Raw genomic sequence first — 24,258 nt, 5'->3', positions numbered from 1 at the left:
GGCGCGATTCAACACGGCCACGCTTGAGGTCCGGGATCTCAACGAAGACATGGCTATCTCAGCCATGAAGCGGGGTCTGAGGGCGTCCCGATTCACCTACTCTCTGGACAAGACCCTCCCCCGGACATACGCTGAGCTACTGGAGCGCGCGTACAAGTATATGCGCGCAGATGAAGGAGCATCCGACCGACGTTTGGCCGAGCCCAGAGGCCCGAAGGAGAAGCGGAGGAAAGGTCGGGAACCCGCCGAACCAAGCAGGCCCCCGACCGATAGTCGGGTCTCGCCAACCCGACGAATCCAAAAGTCACCCCGGCAACAGACTCCAAGGCCGGCACGCCCCAGGTATGACTCCTACACTCCTCTCTCCGCCCCTCGTGCACAGATTCTAATGGAGATCGAGGGGGAAGAATACCTGCGACGGCCTCCGCCTTTGAAGGCAAAAGGCCTCGACCGTCGGAAGTACTGCCAATTTCACCGAGGCCACGGCCACAACACCGAGCAGTGCATCCAGCTGAAGGATGAGATCGAAGCTCTCATCCACTGGGGGTATCTCGGCAAATTTCGAAAGGGTCCGCCGACCCAACCCGTTGCCGATCGACGACCCCAGCCGACTGAAGAAGCGGCGACCAATCAGCCGACGGCCGGAGTCATCAACATGATCTCCAAGCGGCTGGGCTCGGGGACGACTGCGGGAGACGAGCCGACGAAAAAGCCGCGCCCGCACGACGCAATCACCTTCACGGAGGACGACGTTCGGGGCATCCAAACTCCCCACGACGATGCTGTTGTTGTGTCGGCGACAATAGCAAATTATGATGTAAAACGAATTTTTGTTGATAATGGAAGTTCGACAAATGTTTTGTTTTACTCGACCTTCTCCCGGATGCAACTATCAACTGACCGACTTAAGAGGGTCTCCATGCCCTTGATCGGCTTTGCCGGAGACGCCGTCACGACAGAGGGAGAAATTACCCTGCCCGTGACGGCCGGCACCGAGCCACGGCAAAGCACGGTCCACTTAACTTTCGCGGTCGTCCAAGTTCCTTCGGCCTACAACGCCATCCTTGGACGACCCGGACTGAACGCCCTCAAGGCGATCGTCTCGACGTACCATCTCCTCGTTCGGTTCCCAACCAAAAACGGAATCGGGGAGATGCGCGGGGATCAACAGCTCGCCCGACGATGCTTCCAGATCTCCGCTCAAAACGACGAGTCGAAGGGCTCCCTGACAATCGACAAGCTGGACCAACGGGAGGAGGAAGAGCGAGGTTCGCCGGCCGAGCAGCTCGTGTCGATCCCGATAGCAGAAAATCCGGATCGGAAGATTTGGGTCGGGTCTCAACTGCCCGACCCCGAACAACGACGACTGACGGATCTGCTGACGGCCAATGCCGACATATTTGCTTGGTCCGCAGCAGATATGTCGGGCATCCCCCCAGAAACCATAACCCACCGACTCAACATCGACCCAACGATGAGGTCGGTGAGGCAGAAGAAAAGGTCCTTCGCTCCGGAGAGGCAGAGGGCCATCGACGAAGAAGTGGACAAGCTACTCGAAGCGGGCTTCATCCGAGAATCCACGTATCCCGATTGGCTCGCCAATGTTGTCATGGTCAAAAAAGCCAACGGAAAGTGGAGGATTTGCATCGACTACACTGACCTCAACCGAGCCTGCCCAAAGGATAGCTTCCCACTTCCCAAGATCGACCAGCTGGTGGACGCGACGTCCGGATTCCGACTGCTCAGCTTCATGGACGCCTTTGCCGGATACAACCAGATCCGGATGGCGCCTGAAGACGAGGAGCATACCACGTTCGTGACTCCCAAGGGCCTTTACTGTTATCGAGTGATGCCCTTCGGACTGAAGAACGCCGGCGCCACCTACCAGCAACTTGTCAATAAGGTCTTCAAAGACCAGATCGGGCGCAACATAAAGGTATACGTGGACGACATGCTGGTGAAGAGCGCGCAGATCCCGGACCATGTTCAGGATCTCGAAGAGACCTTCCGCACCCTTCGACGACACCGAATGAAGCTCAACCCGACCAAGTGCACTTTTGGGGTGACCTCAGGGAAGTTCCTCGGATTCCTCGTTTCTCAGAGAGGAATTGAGGCCAATCCTGAGAAAATAAAGGCAATCCTCGACATGCGTCATCCGAACACCAAGAAGGAGGTCCAACAGCTGAACGGAAAAATCGTCGCTCTTAGCCGATTCATTTCTCGATCAGCTGAAAGGTGCCTCCCGTTTTTCAAAACTTTGCATCACGCAAATGGTTTTTCTTGGTCGGATGAGTGCCAACAAGCCTTCGAAGACCTGAAGAAGTACTTGGCTTCCCCGCCGCTGCTCGTAAAGCCGCAGGTCGGGGAAACCTTGTATCTCTACTTGGCCACATCTTTTGAGGCGATCAGTTCGGTGCTCGTCCGAGAAAACGAGTGCCGAACCCATCAGCCTATCTACTACACCAGCAAGGTGCTCCACGGCGCCGAAGCCAGATACTCGGAGACGGAAAAGATGATTTTCGCCCTGACCGTCTCCGCGCAACGACTCCGTCCATACTTCCAGGCCCACGCCATAGTGGTGCTCACCAACCAGCCCCTGAGGGCGATATTGCGCCGACCCGATACATCTGGACGACTCGCGAAGTGGGCGATGAAGCTCAGCGAGTTCGACATTCAGTACCGACCAAGGCCTGCCTTGAAAGCTCAGGTCTTGGCCGACTTCATCGCCGAGTGCCCGACAACCGACCAAGAGTCGGGAGCTGAAGACCCGGGACGAGACGCGGTCTCCGAGCCAGACCCGATCTCCACCTGGGTACTCCACATCGACGGAGCTTCAAACGCTCAGGGAAGCGGGGCCGGGCTCCTGCTCACGAATTCGGATGGGGTGGTCACCGAGTACGCCCTCCGGTTCGACTTCAAGGCCTCCAACAACCAAGCCGAATACGAGGCACTCCTCGCTGGCTTGAAGATGGCGAAAGAGCTGGGCGTCGACAGCCTCCGAGCGTTCTCCGACTCTCAGCTGATCGTAGGGCAGGTCAAGGGCGAATTCGAGGCGCGAGATCCGACCATGGTCAAATACCTTCAGAAAGTGAAGGACCTCGTGGCACGCCTCAGGTATTTTGAAATTTCCCACATCCCTAGGTCGGAGAACGCCCGTGCCGACGCACTTTCCAGACTGGCGACTTCGGCTTACGACTCCTTGGGTCGGACGTTCGTGGAGAACCTCGAGCAGCCAAGCATCGATCGGGTCGAAGAAGTACAGCAGCTAACGGCCGAACCGAGTTGGATGGACCCGATCGTTCGGTATCTGACCGACGGGATCGGCCCCGAAGATCCCGCGGAGGCCAAGCGACTCCGATGGTCGGCCTCTCAATATGTCATCATGGATGGCCGACTCTACAAGAGGTCGTTCTCCTTTCCCCTGCTTAGGTGCTTGGGACCGACCGACGCCGACTACGCTCTCCGAGAGGTTCACGAAGGAATTTGCGGGAATCACTTGGAGGGCAAGTCTCTGGCCTACAAAGTCCTGCGACAAGGTTATTACTGGCCTACCATGAAGAAGGACGCGGCCGAGTTGGTCCGAAGGTGCGAATCATGTCAAAAGTACGCCAACATTCAGCACCAACCGGCCAGCCAAATTGCTCCTATTGTCGCTCCATGGCCCTTCGCCCAGTGGGGGTCGATATTCTCGGTCCTTTTCCTCCGGCATCGGGTCAGAGGAAGTTCATCGTCGTCGCCATCGACTACTTCACCAAGTGGGTGGAGGCCGAACCATTGGCGCAGATCACCGAGCGGAAGATGGAGGACTTTATCCAGAAATCCGTCATCTTCAGGTTCGGATTGCCGCACACCATCATCACCGACAACGGACGGCAATTCGACAACCAGGGCTTCAGAGACTTCTGCGCCAGGTTCCATATCAAGCACCGACTGACTTCAGTCGGGCACCCCCAGTCCAACGGCGAGGTCGAGGTGACCAACCGAACCTTGCTCCACGGACTCAAGACCCGACTAAACGAAGCCAAAGGCCTCTGGGTCGACGAGCTAGGCTCCGTTCTGTGGGCTTACCGAACGACCCCCCGCGTTCCGACCGAGGAGTCGCCTTTCAGCCTGGCCTACGGGACGGAGGCAATGATCCCGCTCGAGATTGGACTGCCATCTTCAAGGGTCGAGCAGTATCAAGAGCCGGGCAACTCCGAGTGTCGGAGGGCCGACCTAGACCTCCTCCCCGAACTGCGAGACGAGGCTCAAATTCGCATGGCTTCGTACCGACAGAGGGTCGCTCGGTATTACAACGCCAAGGTCAGACCGAAGCTCTTCAGGCCTGGCGACTTGATCTTGAGGAAGGCAGAAGTGTCGAAGCCCCTGGACCAAGGGAAGTTGGCTCCAAACTGGGAAGGACCCTACAAGGTAGCAGACACTTATGGTCCGAGAGCCTACCGACTGGAGACCCTTGAGGGGAAACCCATTCCCCGAACTTGGAACGCCGACAACTTGAAGTTGTACTATCCATGAACTTTGTAATTCGATAGCCGGAATACAAATCCGGTTTGAAATCTCGAAGTTTTAACTCTTCGACTTATGATCGGCGCTCACCAAGGCCAAGCCCCGACATACCAACGCGGACTTAGTATCCACCTGGAGCCGACGACCTTATCGACGGTAACGCATCGGACCCTTACAAGGACCGATGCACCCATATGGACGGGAGTTACACTCCTTCGGCTTTCGACGACACATCGGACTCTTGCGAGGACCGATGCATCTACGTTGACGGGAGTTAACGCTCCTTCTACAGTTTAGAAGTGAACTTCTAATAGTTGACTTCTATTATGCTACATGTTCATAAATGGATCTCACTTCAACCCATTTCAAAGAAACTCACTTCCACTTACTGAATCGGCACTTTACCAGATACCCTAGTGGTACGATGCACCACATCTGGTTCGACATAGCTCCTGTACCGACACAGAATGAGGAGACCCTTTTATCTTGCCCAGCCATGATACCACCTGAAACAAGATGGTACACATCGGTACAACACAAAATGGGCCCCATATGCACTACCAAATCTCAATACAGTATCGGTATCTTACAGATACAGTACAGTACACCCAATACAGGGTAGTACAGGTCAATATGACAAACCATGCTTCCTGCTATTCTACTGAAACAAATAGACCATGAACAAAAGTTGGAAACGCCGACGACTTCTCAATGCAGCCCACTAGAAAAATAATCTCCAGTACACATATTGTTGCTTCAAATAACATTTGTGACTTTTAAAGTTAAAAAAAAAGTCCCAACAATGTCATTTATGAAGTGCTTCTACATGTAGTCAGAAAGTCATTTAGGAGAAGCAAGAGAAAATAGCATCTAGCTTCTAATCTTGTGCTCTTGCTCCTAGTCTTTCACATATAATAATCCATTCAAGAAAAAAAAAATTCTATAACATCTAATCAACAAATGCTAGATGTTCATTAAAGTGATCTATGAGAATTATATTTTTTAGAGCAAAAGCAATGCTAAGCGCTCTCTACATTAGCTTTACAAGTTTTCTCCTCGACATTAGAATCTGTCTCTTCTTTAGACTATAATCTTACTTTTTTTTGATATCGTTCAACTTAAGATCTCTCTATCAACTCTCAAACATTAATATCCCACTTCTTTACAAAATATATCATTTAACACCATATTCCTCAAAAACTTTTCCAACAATTGCTGTAAAACAGATTGTCATAGACTCAAACAATCTTATATCATGTTTGACAATGCATTAAACCTAAAAGTTTGTTGATTTGATTGGAAAGGAAATTGATGGAAAGAAAAGGTTAGTTATGCAGAAAAGCAAAGTTGGGAAGGAAACCTTAAAATCAAAGTTCACTGAGTCATGCCGAACCGAGCAAATTCAGGATGTACCAAACCAGACCAATTTTCGGTGACTGGCATAGTTTGGCCTTTCAGTTCGGTCCTTTTTTTAATATATAAGGTGGGCGAGCAAGCAAGCAGCCTCTCGGAGCATCTCTCTGCAATCTCTTTCTCTCTCCATCTCCAGGAGTCCCTCCCTCTCTCTTCATGATCTCTCTCTCCCCCAACAATCTACATAGATGGACATTGACACCAATTCAAGCCGCCCTTGACCAATGCTGATACCAACACCTCTCCCTCAGCACACCCTCTCCGCCCCCCCCCCCCCCCCCCCTCCTTCTCCCTCTTTCTCCCCCTGCTGGTTATCCTCCTCCGAGAGTTAAGAGTAAGCATCAAGGTCTCTCCACTCCACTTCTTGCAATCTTTCATGTCCGGCACATCTCGGCTTTGTATGGTATGTGCCATTACCATGAAACAAAAATTTTTACAATTACACCTAACATTGACAAATCTTTTTACAGTCCTCTGTTCAGTTACCATGAAACAAAAATTTTTAGAAGTGTGTCATTAGAAAGGCAAAAAAAAAAAAAAAAATCCTCTGGATCAGAAAAATTTGTGTATGGCTGCCTCCAAAAGGGTAAAACTCATGAAATCAAAGTCTTCAAGTTGCCTCTCTCCACAAATTATCTCAAATGTACAGGACTACTACTGAATAAAGGGCTTAATAATTCAAAAGAGAAAATAAAGACTATGGACCGATAAGATGTAGTTTGTCAAGAAGCAGCCTGATAATTAAAAGCAGCCCAAAGCTTGGGATAATTGAAGATTTGGAATAGTATGCCTTATGCTGAGGCATTTTTCATTGTCAAATAAATGCAACAACAGAATATATTTAGATCAACCATACCTGAAGATGATATGACTTCACATCTGCACGAAATTGTAAAGCTTGGGCGGAAAAACCCATTGTCTGCTTTGCCATCTAAAGAACGCAAAAAGGGATAAGGGTAAAATCCAAAATAACAACATTTAAACTCTTCATTTTTCATGCATATTTGCATTTTAGCAGAACTTAAAACCTGACACTGGTACATGTTGCGAGGACTCTGATTGTGATCAGACCAAGGAGTGAGATTGGCAACTACACTAAGTATTCCTGTTGGGTGGATTTCTTCATGTGTTGCAGGGAAGGATTGTCTTCTTCCACCATGTCCACCATCAGCACATCTTATTTCCATAAAAGCCTAATTAATCACATAAACGAAATAGTCTTTTCATTATATAACTTAAACTCATATGGCAACTTCAAAAAATTTATAATAGTAAATAAGAAAATAGAAAAATAGGATGAACTATTGCTATTTTCACCTGTTCAAATGGCCCAATCAGCTCAATGTTAAGATTGTTGTCTGAAGAATGGGATACATTTCTAACAGGCCGAATAAATCTAGATGGAGAAGTGAACAGGTACAAGCCAGGATAGGTCCCACCCAAACTCAGGGGTACATAGCCAACCTCCAAATCATCAGGAATCTGTAAAAATTACCATCAGTAATATCATTGTTTAAGAAAAAGAAAAGGAAAACTAGAAAAACAAAGAAGCACCAAATTCAACAATACAGACCCCTGACAGAGAAGAAAGCTTTAAGCTCCGAATGTGTGCTACAGCTTTCTCAACCTCGCTAGAAGCAATTGAGCCTACGACACATCCATCTAAAAGAACATGAAGAACTTCTGGAGGACCAGCCCGCTCAAGCTTCGGCAGCAAGGGTGTCATTCCAACCCCAACCAAAACAGTCAGAATAGACATCCTTATTTTAAGAAAATCTTTAACTTTTCTTTCAGAATCATAGAAAGATGAAATGCCTGAAATATAAAGTTTTATGAACATTAGCTGTTGAGTTAAATCTAAACTTGCAAGTTTCTACATCAACCTCTAGCAAAGTTTTGAAGAATAAACATTACAACATCAGTACTACTACCAAACTAATAAGTGACAGCTATCAGGAAATACGAGCAAAACCATATAAAAACCAAACCAAATGGTGATTTTGAAAATAAATGATATTTTCTTCTAGGATTATTACGCATTCTTCACCAAGCCAGTAGCATGAGTTACAATGAAAATGATGATCACCAGTTAATAATGTATCTAGTAATAGACCAAGATCATTATCATAGTAATTTAGAAGGTGCATGTAAGAAAATAGAGATAAATAGAAAGATGACTCAAGTATCCTTGTGCATATTAGAGTTAAAATGAAGACAGCACACTAGAGGATGACAGATTAACATACAAATTCAAAGCGAGGTTAATTAAAACATGGAGACAAATTACAATCTGTAAGACAATCTTACGGCATGTAGAAGTCATATGGTTCAGCAAGCCACAAGGCTCCCCATCAGGTGTGTGAACAGGGCAAAGGAAGCCCCAAGACCTGTGAAGCAGGTTTCAAGACATCACAAATCATACAGAATGGACAAAAATTACATAAATAAGATATGCAAGACTACATACTCGGGCAGCAATTTCCGGACGCTTGTTATGCGCATTTTTGTAAAAGAAGCACCTCTATGAACGGAACGAAAATGTGAGAGGAAGCGGTAAAAGTTAAGCCTCTCAGCCTGAATAGTCATCCCTTCTCTCTATTAAAATAATGAAAAAAATCATTAATATGATCAACATATTAAAATTATATTAGAACAAAATTAAATAAGCATCCTACAATGTCCACTATCTTGGTATTGGATACCGTATCAGTATCTTACCAATTCAATATGGTAGTTGGTTTAGTACGGTACACATCTCATGCTGAAATAATTTTCAAACTATTTTTCTCAATTTTTATCTCAATACACATCGGTACAGGTCGATACACTTTGATATAGATCAGTATGCACCTTGATACGGATCGATACACCTCAATATAGGTCAGTACGCCTCAATACGGATGGCACAAAGCATATACCAACTCAAGGTAAAATTTCATACCAATTTCCTCCCAATACGGTATGGTACGACCTGTACCGGATGTACGGCATGGTATGCCCCATGCTGAGCGATACGATATGATACACTCCATAGTAGACGGTACAGCAAACCTCAAGCTTAATATAATTCATCACTTAATCAAAAATATATAAAAAAAAAGATTGTAATTCTCAGTCTCTACATATGGTTGCCATATTTTTTGTCATATAATTGCAAACATAATATTTATCATATCAGACAAAAGATCAAATAAGAAAATAAGTAGAGTCTTCAAAACAACTTAGCAACTCTAAAGGCTTTGGTGGATATTCTAGACATAAGACATGGCTTCATCGCTAATTGACAGCTTGCTTTTTGAATTGAAAATATTATTCATTAATCTAATAAACATGAAGCACAGAAATAAAATATTGTTACCATGCATATTTATGAACGGTTGATATTCAACAAAAGGGTCAGACAAACTCCTTTTTATTGGCAAGATTAAATTCGATTGCTATGAAATGAACAAAGAGGAATGCTTGGAATAATGAGTGGAAAAAGATTAAAAGAAAATCTGAAAGGATCGTCGACAAAAAGTTTTACCCATCAATGACTTCTTCTTATCCAAGGACATTGGCAACTCCTGCAGCAAGGTGGTTGAACAGCCTTGGTGCAAGACAGGGCATGACCAAACATGATACCCTCACACTGCGAAGTAATATCCCTAATTTCACCAATTAAGGGAGACAGCATCCAAACTGCACTTCCTCCTGTATTCAACTGGTGACTCACATATGTTCCACCTACTAAGTTTCCTAATTGGAGTGTCCTAAAGCTTCACTGAGCGGTTTGTATAAAATAATGGAAAAATAAAGAAAGTCACATAATTAGCATCTTTAGTCACAAACTTGAATTCAGTCACCTAAATACCCAAAAGTACAATATCCATCAAAAGCTTAAACAGATGCAAAAATGGTCTACACAGGTCACGATTTCCATATACTTCCAACCCATCCATGTTTCCATGCACCATGGCCCATGCCCTTAAAAAACAGTTGCAATCATAAATGTCTGAAGCCCTTTTTGGTTGGCAGGTTTACTAAGATGAACTTATATATAACCTAAAATGAGTGAATTTTGTCAAAGATTGTTTGGTTCCTTTTCATCATAAAAATTTGAAAACTGAGTTCGGCAAACAACAAATCTCCCCCATTTACTGAAAAATCTTGACCCCAATACCAAATGTACTGAAGGGTGATTTTATGAGCACTAACTCTTCGTTCAACTTGGCATATGGATTGAAGCCGGCCTTTTGCAGTTGACTATCAAAGTGTCCTTTGGGTCCCCACACTGAGGTTATACGTCAGAGATAGAAGACTCCACTTGCCCAGCTTGGATACTACATCAAACGTGTTTATGTAAATCAGGTTTTATGATCTCCTGTTTTAAGATTCCTCACAGACAAGAAAGGAGTCCCTATAAGATGATAAATTCTGTTAAATTGTTCATGTGAAAATAAGAAAAAAATAGACATTCCCAAAAGGGGGAAAAACCCACAAAATGCATTGTCTTAACAAATGACTAAATTAAACATTAGTATTTAGTGGAATCCGTTGACTACATTTTCAAACGCATACATGGAAAACTTAATATAACACTATTTATCATCTAATAAATGAAAAAGGAGAAAAAAAAATCTAATGTCAGGTAAAATGGTCAGTGGTGACAGCAATTATATTGAAAAGAAACAGCATAAAATGCATTAGGGAGGAATAGATTTTGCTGATATCAACAGAATTTAGATTTCAATCAACATAGGCAATTAGACCACACACAGTAACCAGATTAACAGCTAAGTGAAGCCCATTAGCATAAGACAAAAACAGCATTAATGCATGTACAAGTTGACATTATAAGATTGGAAATTCTATAAAGCGATGTTTTAGGAACAAACCTGAGGCAAATCAAGACCTGATGACGTAGCCAATCTTCCAACTTTTATCATACTTTCAATGGACCTTCCTAAACTAGCAGCATTTCGATTCAAGAATTTTACTACCTGGTGTACTGGAAGCAATGAACATGAAGATATCAGAGGTTGATATACAACGTTAAAACATAAATATTGCATTACAAATTCAACCATTCATGAGATACTACTACAGGGGAATCGTATGTACAAGTGACCAAGAGATTATAAGTAAATATATGTTCCTAGTGTTATAGATAATACATATAAATGGTAAGTCAAAAATGAGAAAGTATTTAGTTTAAGCTACCACACATTAATAGGTTAGGCTTTTAAGAAGATCGAATCAACATTCAGTTCTGTAGTTCTAAACATAATGATTCATTTGGTCAGTATAACTGCAATGCTCTATCAACAAATTCAACAATTTGAAGTTAACAAACAATATTATATTTGACATTCAAGCTGGAACTAAAACTAATTAAGATGACGACATGAAGAAACTAATCGGGGTGGGCAAATGACTACATAACAAAAGAACCTTGAAACAGAAGGCTTGATAACTAGTTCTAAGAAACGTGACAACAACTGCACTACAAAAGCAACTGTGCACATCACGGTAAACAGGTTCATATGCAAGAGTATGGAAACAATGCTCTAAAAATAAAATTACAGAAAAAATATGTTAAACAGGGCTGCCTAATAAGTCAATGTACTGCAGGGCTGTTTGGTTGCATAAGATTTTTCCTAAAACAGATAATAATAAAGCACAATTCCTTGTAATAACAGGTCTTATGAAAAACCAGGAGAGATTTGTTTTCCATGAAACTCATTTTTCAGATTTTTTTGATTTGTCCGTTTAGGCAAAATATGTTCCATAGAAAACAACCAAACAACTTTCGTAGAACTCCATTTTAGTTTTATGTAAACCTGTATTCATAAAACCTATCAATCAATAGCCCATAAAAGTATCAAATGATGCAGAACGTTTTTTTTTTTTTTTTTTTTTTTTTTTTCAAGAAAAGACTACAGATATAATGGTTGAGTAACAAGAAGCAAAAGATCTTCTACTCAGAAAGGCAAAAGGCAAAAAGCAATACAATGTTTGTTAAATTAACAAAAGCAATAAAAAAGGTCGAATTGACATAAGTGCACTGAAGCTAAGGAGGAAGAGGAGTGGGAGAAAAATTTTGCATAAGGCACCAAGCAAATTCTACCAGCTGAAATATTACATCAAGTTACCATAATCTGCCAATTATTGGCAAGAACTAATAAGATGCATAATAATGAAGTGTATACCAGAATATAATGAATATTATATTGACAAATTTGCAACGTTCTGGAGTGTGGTTCATATACAAGTTACATACATCTCCAAGCAAGCTTGCTAATAACTCACAAATGAAGGAAATATAAACTCAGATGTGTATTTATCATGTCAATGAGCTGGGTTCGGGCCTTCATACCATATTTATGAGCAGGCATGAAAATTTGACGAAGTTCGGCTGAGCCATAAGAGACATTTTGACATAACAATGACACAATACAAATATTCCCAAAACATTACATCATGAGAATTGTTACAAAATCCAATTTGAAATAAATAAAAAATTCTTAGTTTCGTTGTTGTTTTGTCCTGTCAAAAACATTAGAAACAAACGACTTTATTGACTTAATTAGCTGAAAATTTAACATGAATTTTTGAACTTAGATCAATTCTCTTAAATGACAACATTTAAAAGAACAAGGTTCCCTATAAGTTGCTGAATTTATTGCACAAGCTTGTAAACAACAGAGACAGCAGTACCGGACTTCACAGTACTGTTAAATCTTTTGTTAGTCAAAACAGTGATAAACATCCAAATTGAAGATCTACATTGATCGTGATGTATGTAAAAAGCCTAGAAGACCAAGATCATAAGTTTTGAAAGCCATTAAATACACATCGTGGCTTCAGAGATAGATGCCTTTAGTGGTATCATGAATGGTGTAGAATTTAGTTGACATGCTATATTATAAATTTTATCACATTACAACACTTAGTAGTTTGGCACCGTCCATTTAAGCACCATTTGAGAGAATAGGTGGAACACCAGAACATATGATTTGCACTTTCTAGGCATTTTAAGCAGTGACGCCAAAATCAACAGTGTAGATCTCCAATAATAGTGGCAAATGGTCAATTGGGTTATGGATGGGACAAATGCCTATCGAATCTAAAACCTCTCAATTCATATCCAACCCATTTAAAACGTATTGGAAAGGATAACCTATCAATCCTTTTATATTTTATAGGCCTTGCCTAGCCAACCAATCTGATCAGTTCTTAACTTTTTACTCATGGACCCTAGAAAAAAAGAAAAAACAAAATTGGGCAGAAGGATAGAGGAGTCCAAATAAAGAGAGAAGAGTAAATAAAAATACAAAAAAAAAAGCAATAAATCCTAAACATGTTCTCTAGTCCATTTATCTTTTAGTTTTTCAGTTCTTTCTCTTAACCAGGAACTGCATGGTCACCCAAATCACCAAAACCAAGACACCATTTACTATTCTTTCTCTTAACCATGAATTGCCTGACAGTCTGAATCACCCAGACCAAGACATGAATAGCCTATGGCCCACCACACTACTACCTGTTCCTAGTGGGCTAGGACTGGGTTTTAACAAATTTTCCAACTCATCATGACCCATCTCATACAAGACCCACACACAGACCTGTCCAGTTATAACTATGCAATATTGTGTCTCCCAAACTGATGCAGAATATAAAAAGCCCTTACATTAATTATTTTATTTCAGGTGAGTACAGCCAGTCCATAGAAGAATATTGCCCCTAATCTCCAATTTGGATGACCTGATCTTTCACCAAAGATTCAGCATTGCATGCAAGGTCCAACTCATATTTGTATATGTATGCTTGTATTAATGCATACATAAATGTTTTAGAAAAGGTATTTGACATAAACCTTTTACAAGACTTGATTTGCATATCAAATCCTAGCTATGCAGTGCACATAGCCAGCCGCAAGTTTAAGAAACGTGTAGTGCTAGTTGATGCATACTAAATGCTAAACCCTTGTTAGCAAATTCATGAATTGATATGCATATAATTTTTCTTTGGATTTACACACCAGAGGGTGAAGGTAGCAAGAAGAAGTGGCTTTGATCAGTCCCACATATCCTTTTTGCCACAGGCCATTCCACCATCATACTTGCAACCAAAACCTCACTAAAGAGAGCCACCTTATTGCACATGCCAGAAAGCATGCTAAAGCAAGAATAGTTGTTGAAACAAAGACTGGTGATTCCAACGATTCCACCAATTGCTCTTCAATCGTCATGCACTCTCCACCTACTAGTCTGTTTATGCTTCATATAAGGCTGCCAAACAAACTCCAAACAGCTCAAGCTCAGTTTAAGCTCAACTTGAGCTTAACTTGGGAAAAGCTCAAATCAAGCTTGATTTGATGCTAAAAATATCAAGCCTGAACCAGCAAAACAAGCTCCAAATAAATTTCAAGCTGAGCCAAAAATTAACCCAACTTGATCAAGCTCAACAATGCATGGCTTCAATATATTTGTATTATATACTGTATAGTACATAGATAATGTACTGCTGGATTAGGACTTTAATTATTGCATTTTATTTATTCATGGAATCAACAAAATGTTAATTCAGGCTTGGAGAAAGAAGCTGGAAATCAAGCTTAAGTCAAGCTTCTAATATTGAATGAGGGTTGGTTCAATCAACAATGATTTCAACTCAATTCAGGATTATCAAGCGATTCAAGCCCATGAACCAGGCTCATGTTCAGCATCATTCGAAACTAAGCTCAAATTGAGAACAAAACAATTGTAAACAAATCAAGCATGATCTAAGAGTTCAAGCTTGAAATTAATTTCAAGCTAAGCTCGATCAGAACCAATCTCCATCAAGTTCAGCTGTGTTGCACCCCTAATTTCATGTTCGGTTGGTGCAACTTCACCCATGGCCATCCATCAATTTATACAGTTTAAAAGTTTATTGACCTATCATACCAAAACCAGAAGGATTGTACACCAACTGATATTCATATCCATTCACATATGCTTCCAAAACATGGTTTCAATTTCGGTCCCCAAGTAAAGACCCAGTTTTGGAAGTTTCAATTGTCTCAACAATTTCAAAGTTTTGGCCAGAAATACACACACACACATACATACATACATATACACACATACATACATACATATGGATACACATACATGTATACATACAAATCTATATATATATATATATATAATTAACAAAAAATGTACAAAACAAGTTATTCCACATTGTTATACTGCATTCTAGGTTATATCCGGGATCGTAATTTGTATAAATATGGTCATTTTAGACTAAAATCGATTTGTATAGATTCACTGAAGCTTGATGCATTAAGTAGATCAAAATAATATACTAATAACTAAACTATTGAGTATTGAGTGCAAATAACTAAACATCAAACCCACTCAATTAATCACAAGTACACAAAAGTACAGAATTATTACAAGTACCTATTCAGTATCCAAAGAGTAAATATCAATCCATGTTTTAAAAAGCAGCTGCAGTATGCAGGTGGTCAATGGAATAGTGTCCAATGTAGTATGCTGGTCGCATATGCAGGTAAATATGTGGTTACTATTTTTTAGCTATTCAACAATAAATATAATACATCAAGTACAATAAAACAACAATAAGGAGAGCAACTCTTTTATGAATGGATAATAAAAAAATAATAGCAAAAATTACAACATAACCAACATCTTAATACTATTAATATATGTTCACGCCCACCCGAAACCATATCAAACCTAAACATCAACTTGAGCTTGCTTCAGCTTCACGCACCTACATGGGCCCACACTCAAGCAGGTTGTACATGTAGCTCTGGAATGCTAAACAGGCTAATGCACAGCCATATGATACTAAGCAGCACACATATGCGGACATGCCATGCTAAATGGACTGTATTTTGGCCCCTATGTGGTATGACTACAGATAATATTGCATAAAAGCCAACACAGTGTGGTCAAGGAAACACATCTGCATTTGCAGGTGCATGTGCGCAGGGGCACGCAAAAACTGGCCAAACCACGAACCTGATCCAAATTGGTCTCTTCAGTCACTTAATTTCGGTTTTCTTTAAATTTGGTTTAGTGTCAGTTTGAGAAAGTCTTGAATCGAAAAAAATTCAATTTAGTTTCAGTTTGAGTTTTCCGAAAACCAATTTAAACAGACCCAACCTGATCCATATGTATATATAAGTATATATATTCAAACCGACACAATCGAGCCTGACACACACATATTAATCATTTAATTTTTTTATATATTTTGACTTGGTCCAGCCCATTTAGTCTAGCCCATTGAACATCAATGCTATACAAAATGGAATTTTTATACTCAGCCCAGCCCATGTTGCCCAACCAATTGAACATCAACCCAATAAACCAAACTGAATTTTCCAGGTCAGTTGAACCCCCTTTTCTAAGCAGTAGGTCAGTACAGTTTTGGTTTGGGTTTCGGTTTCGGTTTTAGGAAACCAGATAAGGTCAGTTCGGTTCCAAGAATTATCCTAAACGTCCGAACCAAACCATGCACACACCTACATCTGCGGAAGTATACACTGCATTTCAAAAACTTGATAAATAACCCATCTAAGCAAAATAAGAAACTCAATGCAAACATCTTTCTTTTGATTTCAAAAAAATCATACAAATAAACCAACTAAGCACATATCACTTTAATAACCTACATAAAGTTTATTCCACTCCATCATCTAAGCCCAAAAGAAAAAAATAGTTCATTCTATTCCAGTTTAAGAACCCATCTAAGCAAGAAAAAACATCTATATAAGAAAATACTTCATTTAATCACTTCATTTAATATTGCATTTTCTGTATTAAAAAAGAGGCATCTCAGGAAAAGGGAATGGCCAGCATGTAATGCCTTTTTAATAAAGGAAATTCAAACACAACAAAACAACTGAAAATTAAAGAAAACATTAAACATATACACCACAAAACAACGAAAAGAACATTCTATCATTTTTGACTGAAACTAGTTGAAACCAGATGAAACTATCAGAAACTGGCTGAAACTGACTAAATCCAATCAAAATAGGAGATTGTGGTCAATTTCAAACCAATTTTCAAATGGTCGGCTAGTTAGAATTTTTCAACTACAACCCAAAATAGTAGGTGTGCTGCAATATAATAGTGTTGGCATCCTAGGGTCCCTTTTCTATTATTTTAAATCAGTGAGGTAACTAAATAACGATGTCATACAATGAACAGAACCTAGAATATCTGTTTTGTGCATGAAAACCAGAAGACCCATGTTTAGAGATTTTCTTTTAATGCATTTGAATTACCAATTTAATAGTTTCCATCACCATATATTATTTTGACTTGTCTATTGGTTATGTACAAACCATGATTGACACGCTGGATTGTCAATTTGTAAGGCCTTCAACATAGTTGAGCATACCAGCTCCATGATATTGTCCCTTTTTTTTCTATCAACTTGCCGCAAGAAACCCTGAAATCATACCTTTTTCCCATTTTAAGGTACCTTAATATCGGTAACCGACCAGCAATATACATCGTGAATTACAAAGAGTCATTATTGTCTTTGGACTAGTTAAATTGATGCACTCCAATTATAAAGATTCGTTTTTAGTTTTGCATTGATAAAATTGAGGCTTAAACCCTACTGCTTAGTTAATCAGGTGCTGGTGAGGGAATAAAAGTATGGGGAAGCAGGTCTTGTAAAAATAAAATGAACTACTAAGAATTGTTTAGGAAGAAGGTGCAGTTACGAGTTTTCAAGGAGATTTAAAAGCAGATATGCCATCTTAAGTGGAAGACTCCTGCAAGTAAGCCATAATGGCAGGCTATAGTAATACACATGTATCTGCGTTCATGCGCATGTATATTTCTGTATATGTATTCGGTATACCTGTATGCATATGCGAACATAGGTACATAGTCTTATATGTATCTATATGCTTAAGTGCATGTTTGTGGGTATATACATATATACCTAAATATGTGTGACTGATTGTGTATTAGAAATAGAGAGTAGAGTGAATCATAATAGGATGGGAGAGTCAATACTGCCAATGCACAACTGATGATGAAACATCTTGATTGAAAATCCACAACATTACATACATGACCTGCAACATCTGAAAGGCCTATAAATTAAATGCCAAAAGTTACGTAATTTCTGATGCATGAAGTGGTCATGGGCAAAAAAACAACTTTAATGGCAAGATACAATGCTATTATGACATGAGATTTGTAGTTTAAAAGCACAAAAATAGGTTGAATTTTGGTTTACATGCTTAATACATCTAGATCAAGATCAATAATTCAAACTCTCATTTCATGTACCCAATATCAATTTTTTTTAGCATCCAAGCTCTATAGATAATATTCATTTCTATTCCCCTAATATTATAGATCATGACCATTGGAGTGAATACTCACTTTGGATTACCAATCACAGAATCACTGATACTGCATTGGCATGATTCATAAGTAATCTTAACAACAAGACACCATCTCCAGTATTGACTTTTCTATGGTAAATAATAGGTTTATTACAACTCTTGTTTTACACACTTGGTAATTGCAAGACCTGAAATGATTTCAACACAAGATTACAACTTTTAGTTTCAATTAAGATGATACAAATCAACAAAAAATTCAAAGCATCTCTCAAAAGATTTGTTAAAAGACATGCCAAATAAAGAAGCATTAGAAACACAAAATGGTTTCTTGTTGCTCCACAAAATCAATTTCCATGCAAGTTAGTTATTATATGAAAATATTATTTTAAGCCAAAAGATAAGCAAACTCGTATAGTTAACATACCAATACTGAAGTCCAGCTTTTTCTCATTCTTTCCAAGCTCATCAAGAAGCTGACGTCTTGACTTGTTTAACCAATCTTGGAACTTCTCCTGCAAAGATGACAAAATATTAATTATTCAAAATATCACAAAACATAAAATATGTCAGCTAAGAACATATTTTCCTAATTAACCAAATAACAAAAAACCAGTTAGGATATATAGAAACTAAAGTAAACAAAATTGTTTACAGCTCTATAAGAAATGATATTAACAAGGAAATACTTTTGATCCATAAATCTAAGCCATCAGATCAAACTATTAACTGATTCATGAACATCCCATCTATTCTGTTAAGTATTTTATCAACCCTTTCTAAAAGTTTTATAACAAAGGCAAACCCAACATGAAACTATTATACATCATCATGTATTATTTGCTTGTACAAGGTCCATTCTGTAGATGTAGAATTCGATAGTAGAGAGTCGAGACTAATCTTTTATGTGGGAAACCTACATAAAGTAAAGAAAACAAATGAAATGTGAAACTACACAACACCAAAAGAGAAATGAATTTTCTTCTTCAGAATTTAGTTGATAATAGCGAAAATCAAGGTTTTAAATCCCATGGGATGGGACTGTCCCAGTTTTTTCATGAAACGGGATGTGCCACCATCTCTCCCTGTCCCGACACTTGAGACAGAATGTCCCAAGGCATTCCGATTGGAATGTTGGGATGCTAGCGGGACGGCCCTATCCCAACACAAGAGATGGTACCTTGTCCCGATGTCCCACGGGACGTCCCGTTGGAACCTGAATCTTTAAAGAAAACAAAGACCAGAAGACCAAGAAATAGTTCTCTCTCAAAAAATGATTAACACCACCAGTCGTCAACAAAATTAGTGGAGGTATTCAGATGAAACATCCACCACCATAGAAAACTGATGCACACAACCACAGAACTTTTGGTGCTGTACAATGAACCGAGATTATCTTCAAGATGCTAGCCATTTTAGCTCAAGATAGAAAGCCATTTTAGCTCAACAGAAGAGACACCTAGAAACTATGATATAGAAAACAAGAAGCACTGCATAACCACATTCTGCCCAGAATTGGCTCTTGCTAATTGTCAAAGTTTTAGTTCCACGAGGTAACTTACAAAGCCCAATCAAGCTTCCTTTTTGCTTGAATTCTCTAAATTATAACAAAATTTTAATGAATTCACTTTGAGCTATAAACAACATACCTTAACATAAATGGTAATCAAGTGTCCAGGCAGTAGAATCTCCTGATTTTGTAATGCATCAGGGTTATCTGGTGCAACAGTTTGATCAACAAGTGCGTAAAGTTTCTGCAGCATAAAACTAAAGCAAGAGAGTATTAATACCACAAGAATTGACTTCACTTTTATGAAACCAAGCCATTTAAGTCTGCAATGGTGCAAAGATGACACAAATTGAGAAAAAAACCATTGAAACACTAAGGGCCCATTCTTTTGAGGGTAAAAAAAAATACCTAGGAATCTATATTTTCCTGGGTATCTCCCAAACAATATTTAGACAGAAAAAAATTTTACCCGTGTTCTTTTATACATTGAAAAATGGCTCAGGAATCTGTTATCCATGTTCTTTTGCATTATTAGTTTTCTGGATAAGTTACTAAGATCTATCCATATTTCCCATAATACCCTTTATTATGTAAATATTATTATATATAATAATACAATATATTATATTATATTATTATAAGATATTATACTATATTATAATATATTATATTATATTAATATCTTATATTAACATAATATAATATATTATTATATATAATATATTATTATATATAATATATGATATTATTATATTATCATTATAATATATTATATAATATATATTATATTATACCATAATAATTTATTATAATATTACAAATATAACATTCTATATTATATTATAATATAATATAATATATTATATTATATAAATATTATTATATATTATATTATATTATAAAGGTATATTAGGAATTAATTAAAAAGATTATTTTTTCAGTTGATAGGAAAATGATTTAGCCACCCCCTACATAGGTAAGATTTTCCTCCATTTCATAGGTAAATACTATCCATGAGAAAGTAACTTATCTATCTTGAAAGCCTGAGAATATGAATAAGTTGGTCAATAGAAAAGTTGACCAACTTTCCCATGATATTTACCCATAAAAGAACAAGCCCTAAAAGATCACAGTATAGGAGAAAGGAAGAAGTAACTAACATCAGTAAATTGAACTTGTCATGGTTGGTAGTGAGATGCACAAAAACATAGTCTCTAAGAACAGCTTCTGCAACCTATACAGATGGGGTAACAAGAACATGCCAATCAGACAACATTGGCACATTAAAGCAGATTAGCATAAAGAACACCAATGACATTCCTGAGGCTAACTTACAGTTGTATGACTCTCATTTTCAAATCCATCCATGGCAGGTCGGAAATACTCTCCTAAAAAAAACATCAGAAGATACATATATCATAGAAGCATACAACAACCATTTGACTAGTATAAACAGAACATGAGTACCAATATGCTTTAAGCACTGAGAGCTTGTCAAGAGAGACAAATCCCTGACTTCTTCAAGAATTATTTGAGCCCTTTCACCAATGATTTGACTGCCAACTGCACCCCTCTGCTTTTGGTATCTATCATTATAACAGCATGTCAAGCTCACAAAGATTTCACGGTCACTGGTGTCAATAAGAGCCTGTTAACAACCAGCATGCACTTCAGCAATCAAACCATCAATAGAAGTAAAAGAGAATAGTGATGGAACATAGAAAGAAAAACATAATGTAGACGTACTCATAAGATTCAGGGCACAACGTAAGACTGCAACCACAAGGACCCAAGGATGAAGCGCAAATAAAAAAGGATAAACTAGCAATAGCCCACTGAATAATATATTCTTGCATCAATTAAAACTATCATGATTTAATTTGCATCAATCTTCATACAGGTTGTGTTTTCAAGAGAACTAGTAAAAACATATGGTAGTCATAGATCATTGTAAAGTCTCCTTGGTACATGACATCACAGATCATTGCAAGTCTCCTTGGTAGATGACAACACCCAAATCATTACAACCCAGATCATCATAATTTTGCTTTCATGTACTTCTCTTTATGGTGCCAAAAATTTGTGAACAGTCTTCATTCAACAACCCAGGAGGTGACCATCCCATTTGGCAGCCAAATAAGTGACTTGATGAATTCGTAATATTTACAGAAATAGGTAAGGCTCATTAAAATATGGCCAAGTGCAATGGTATTAGATTGTTCCTGAGATCTTCAACATATCATGACATTGGAATGACCAGACAATTGATTGCATGCAGAAACAAACAATCTCACTGATTGAATATACAGTCTGTGGATTACTCAGCCATGAGCAACTACTTTTGGACATCAAGAGCACATTCCTTCACAATAACAAAATTGGAACATGTAATGTCTCCCAACCACCTAGGGCTGCCAAATGAGTGACCTGTTTGTAAACCAACTCATTTTCGGTAGAAAATTTAGCTCCATTTTGACCCAATTGATTAGCAAATGATCCAAGCTCAAGCTAGGCTTAGATCACTCAAACTTGGATCCATCGAGATAGAAAATAGGAATATATAACAAATTTATATGTGATGTAATATTGTAGTTGTTACTTTGTATACAAGAAATATATTTTATTTTTAGTCATTATAATTTGACATAGTATAACATGTAATGTATTTTCAGCGATTGAAATACGATATTGTCCAAATAAAATCCACAAAGTAAACAAACAGAAGGCTAGAAAGACCTCAAGGATTGAAATCTCAGAATACAAGGGCCTTCTGATTTTCCTTTGGAATAATATGCCCCACATATCGCCCATCCTGATGCACAAGATCATTGGTATGCTCAGAAAGGGCCAAGCATTTCACTTCAGCACAGAAATGGGCCTGAATACATCACCTAATCCCAATTCAGCACTGGGTTGGCAAGTCGCCCAATAAAATCAGCTTTAGTTCCTTGGTTCTTGACACAGAGGGTACACCCGAATCCCCCTCTCTAATCCTTTCAAGCAAAAGCCACTGCTCCCAGCCTCCCCCCCCCCCCCGAACCCAAACACACCAAAACCAAAAAAAAATCCTGACCCAGAGGCAAGAGGATGCTGCGCCCTTTCCATCTCCACCTCATCTAACACTAGCCCACCGCATCCTCCTCCAATGCCACCAAACCTTGTTTTCCTTTGTTTTGGTGACTTCAGGGTGGCCTCCCAACCCCATTTTCATACCAAAAGGTATGGTACCAGCCAAGGTTCACTGAACCAACATGGGACATCATACTGACCGATGATTGGTTCATAGGGTATTGTTATTTACTATACTGATCCGAGGTGTACTGAACTAGGGAGAAGGGGAGAGAGAGACAGAGAGAGAGAGAGAGGAGGGAGAGGGAGAAGGAGAGAGAGCAGCTTATGGAGAGGGAGGAGAGGGAGAGGGAGGAACAGAGAGAGTGGAGGGAGGGATGGGGGGGCGGGGGTTTACAAAGAGGGGGCAAGGGAGGCGAGGAAAAGAGAGGGCAGGAAGGGGGAGAGAGCACAAGTGAAAGAGAGAGTAAGAGAGAGAGGGGTTACCGCAAGGCCAGAGAAAGAGAGGAAGACAGAAAGAGAGGAGGGGTGAGGGTGGCTTATAGAGAAGTGGGAGAAAGAGGAGGAAGAGAGGGTAACTGGGAGGAAGAGAGTCGAAGAGAGTTAGAGAGGGGCTTAACTTGTAAGTGTCAGCGGCCAAAAGCCCCAAACCCCAACCACAACCCTAATCATTAATCAAGGTCAGACATGTCAACAAGGAACCCCATGGCGTCGATTGAGGACAACAACATCTTTAGTATCAATCGAGAGCAACAGCATCATCTTTGATGTCGAAGAGGGGAGAGAGATAGAGAGAGTAATCAAAGCCTTCGACTGAAGGGTCAAGGGTTGTATAAGCCAAATTAGCCCAAACAGCCGAACCATCCCAATTTTGTGTTAGATTAGTTCGGTAGGTTCAGATCGTTTCAACAAATGTTGATATCGGTGGGCTTCAAATCCTTGCCTCAAGTTCAGACTAGACCCTTAAACAAGCCATTTGCAAACAACTCAAGTATGGCTCAAGATGAAATAAGCTACTTCGTGTTCAACTTGCTTGCAAAAGAGCTTAATCCAGGCCTAGCTTGAACTTGGCTCATTTACAGCCCTACTGTAATTAAAATGGAACTAAATCATTCACCATACCTTGGTTATTGGCTATAACTTGACATAATCCCCAAAAACACTAAAGGTTACCAGATTTAACATCATTTTATTGCTATAGATATTCAAATGGGCAAAAAAAACAATCATGCTCATTTGCTCAACTATACTACCCTTAAATTCTTACCACATAATAGTTGTTATGATAATCATTTCACCATTTGTAAATTTCACAAGTAATGGTCCTCAACTACATAACCATGAACGCTAGATACATATTATGTATAGAAATAAAAACCATGAATGTGCA

The 24,258-nt window shown here is 39.7% G+C and overlaps 1 protein-coding gene across 1 annotated transcript in view; it reads right to left on the bottom strand.

Annotated features, from left to right (window-relative positions):
• The window catches only part of LOC105042819 (DNA-directed RNA polymerase I subunit 2), a 74,182-nt gene that overhangs the window by 38,109 nt on the left and 11,815 nt on the right, over positions 1 to 24,258 (bottom strand). Inside the window, 12 exon segments of the mRNA XM_073256556.1 lie at positions 6,776 to 6,850; positions 6,948 to 7,112; positions 7,237 to 7,401; positions 7,493 to 7,734; positions 8,227 to 8,306; positions 8,387 to 8,514; positions 10,797 to 10,909; positions 18,717 to 18,804; positions 19,939 to 20,056; positions 20,960 to 21,033; positions 21,135 to 21,187; positions 21,267 to 21,447. Coding sequence (XP_073112657.1) covers positions 6,776 to 6,850; positions 6,948 to 7,112; positions 7,237 to 7,401; positions 7,493 to 7,734; positions 8,227 to 8,306; positions 8,387 to 8,514; positions 10,797 to 10,909; positions 18,717 to 18,804; positions 19,939 to 20,056; positions 20,960 to 21,033; positions 21,135 to 21,187; positions 21,267 to 21,447 — 1,482 coding nt within the window.

This window comes from Elaeis guineensis, chromosome 4 (assembly GCF_000442705.2).
Source record: "Elaeis guineensis isolate ETL-2024a chromosome 4, EG11, whole genome shotgun sequence".
NCBI lineage: Eukaryota > Viridiplantae > Streptophyta > Magnoliopsida > Arecales > Arecaceae > Elaeis > Elaeis guineensis.
The sequence above is the reverse complement of the archived record's forward strand: the minus strand, read 5'-3'. Positions and strand labels throughout refer to the sequence as shown.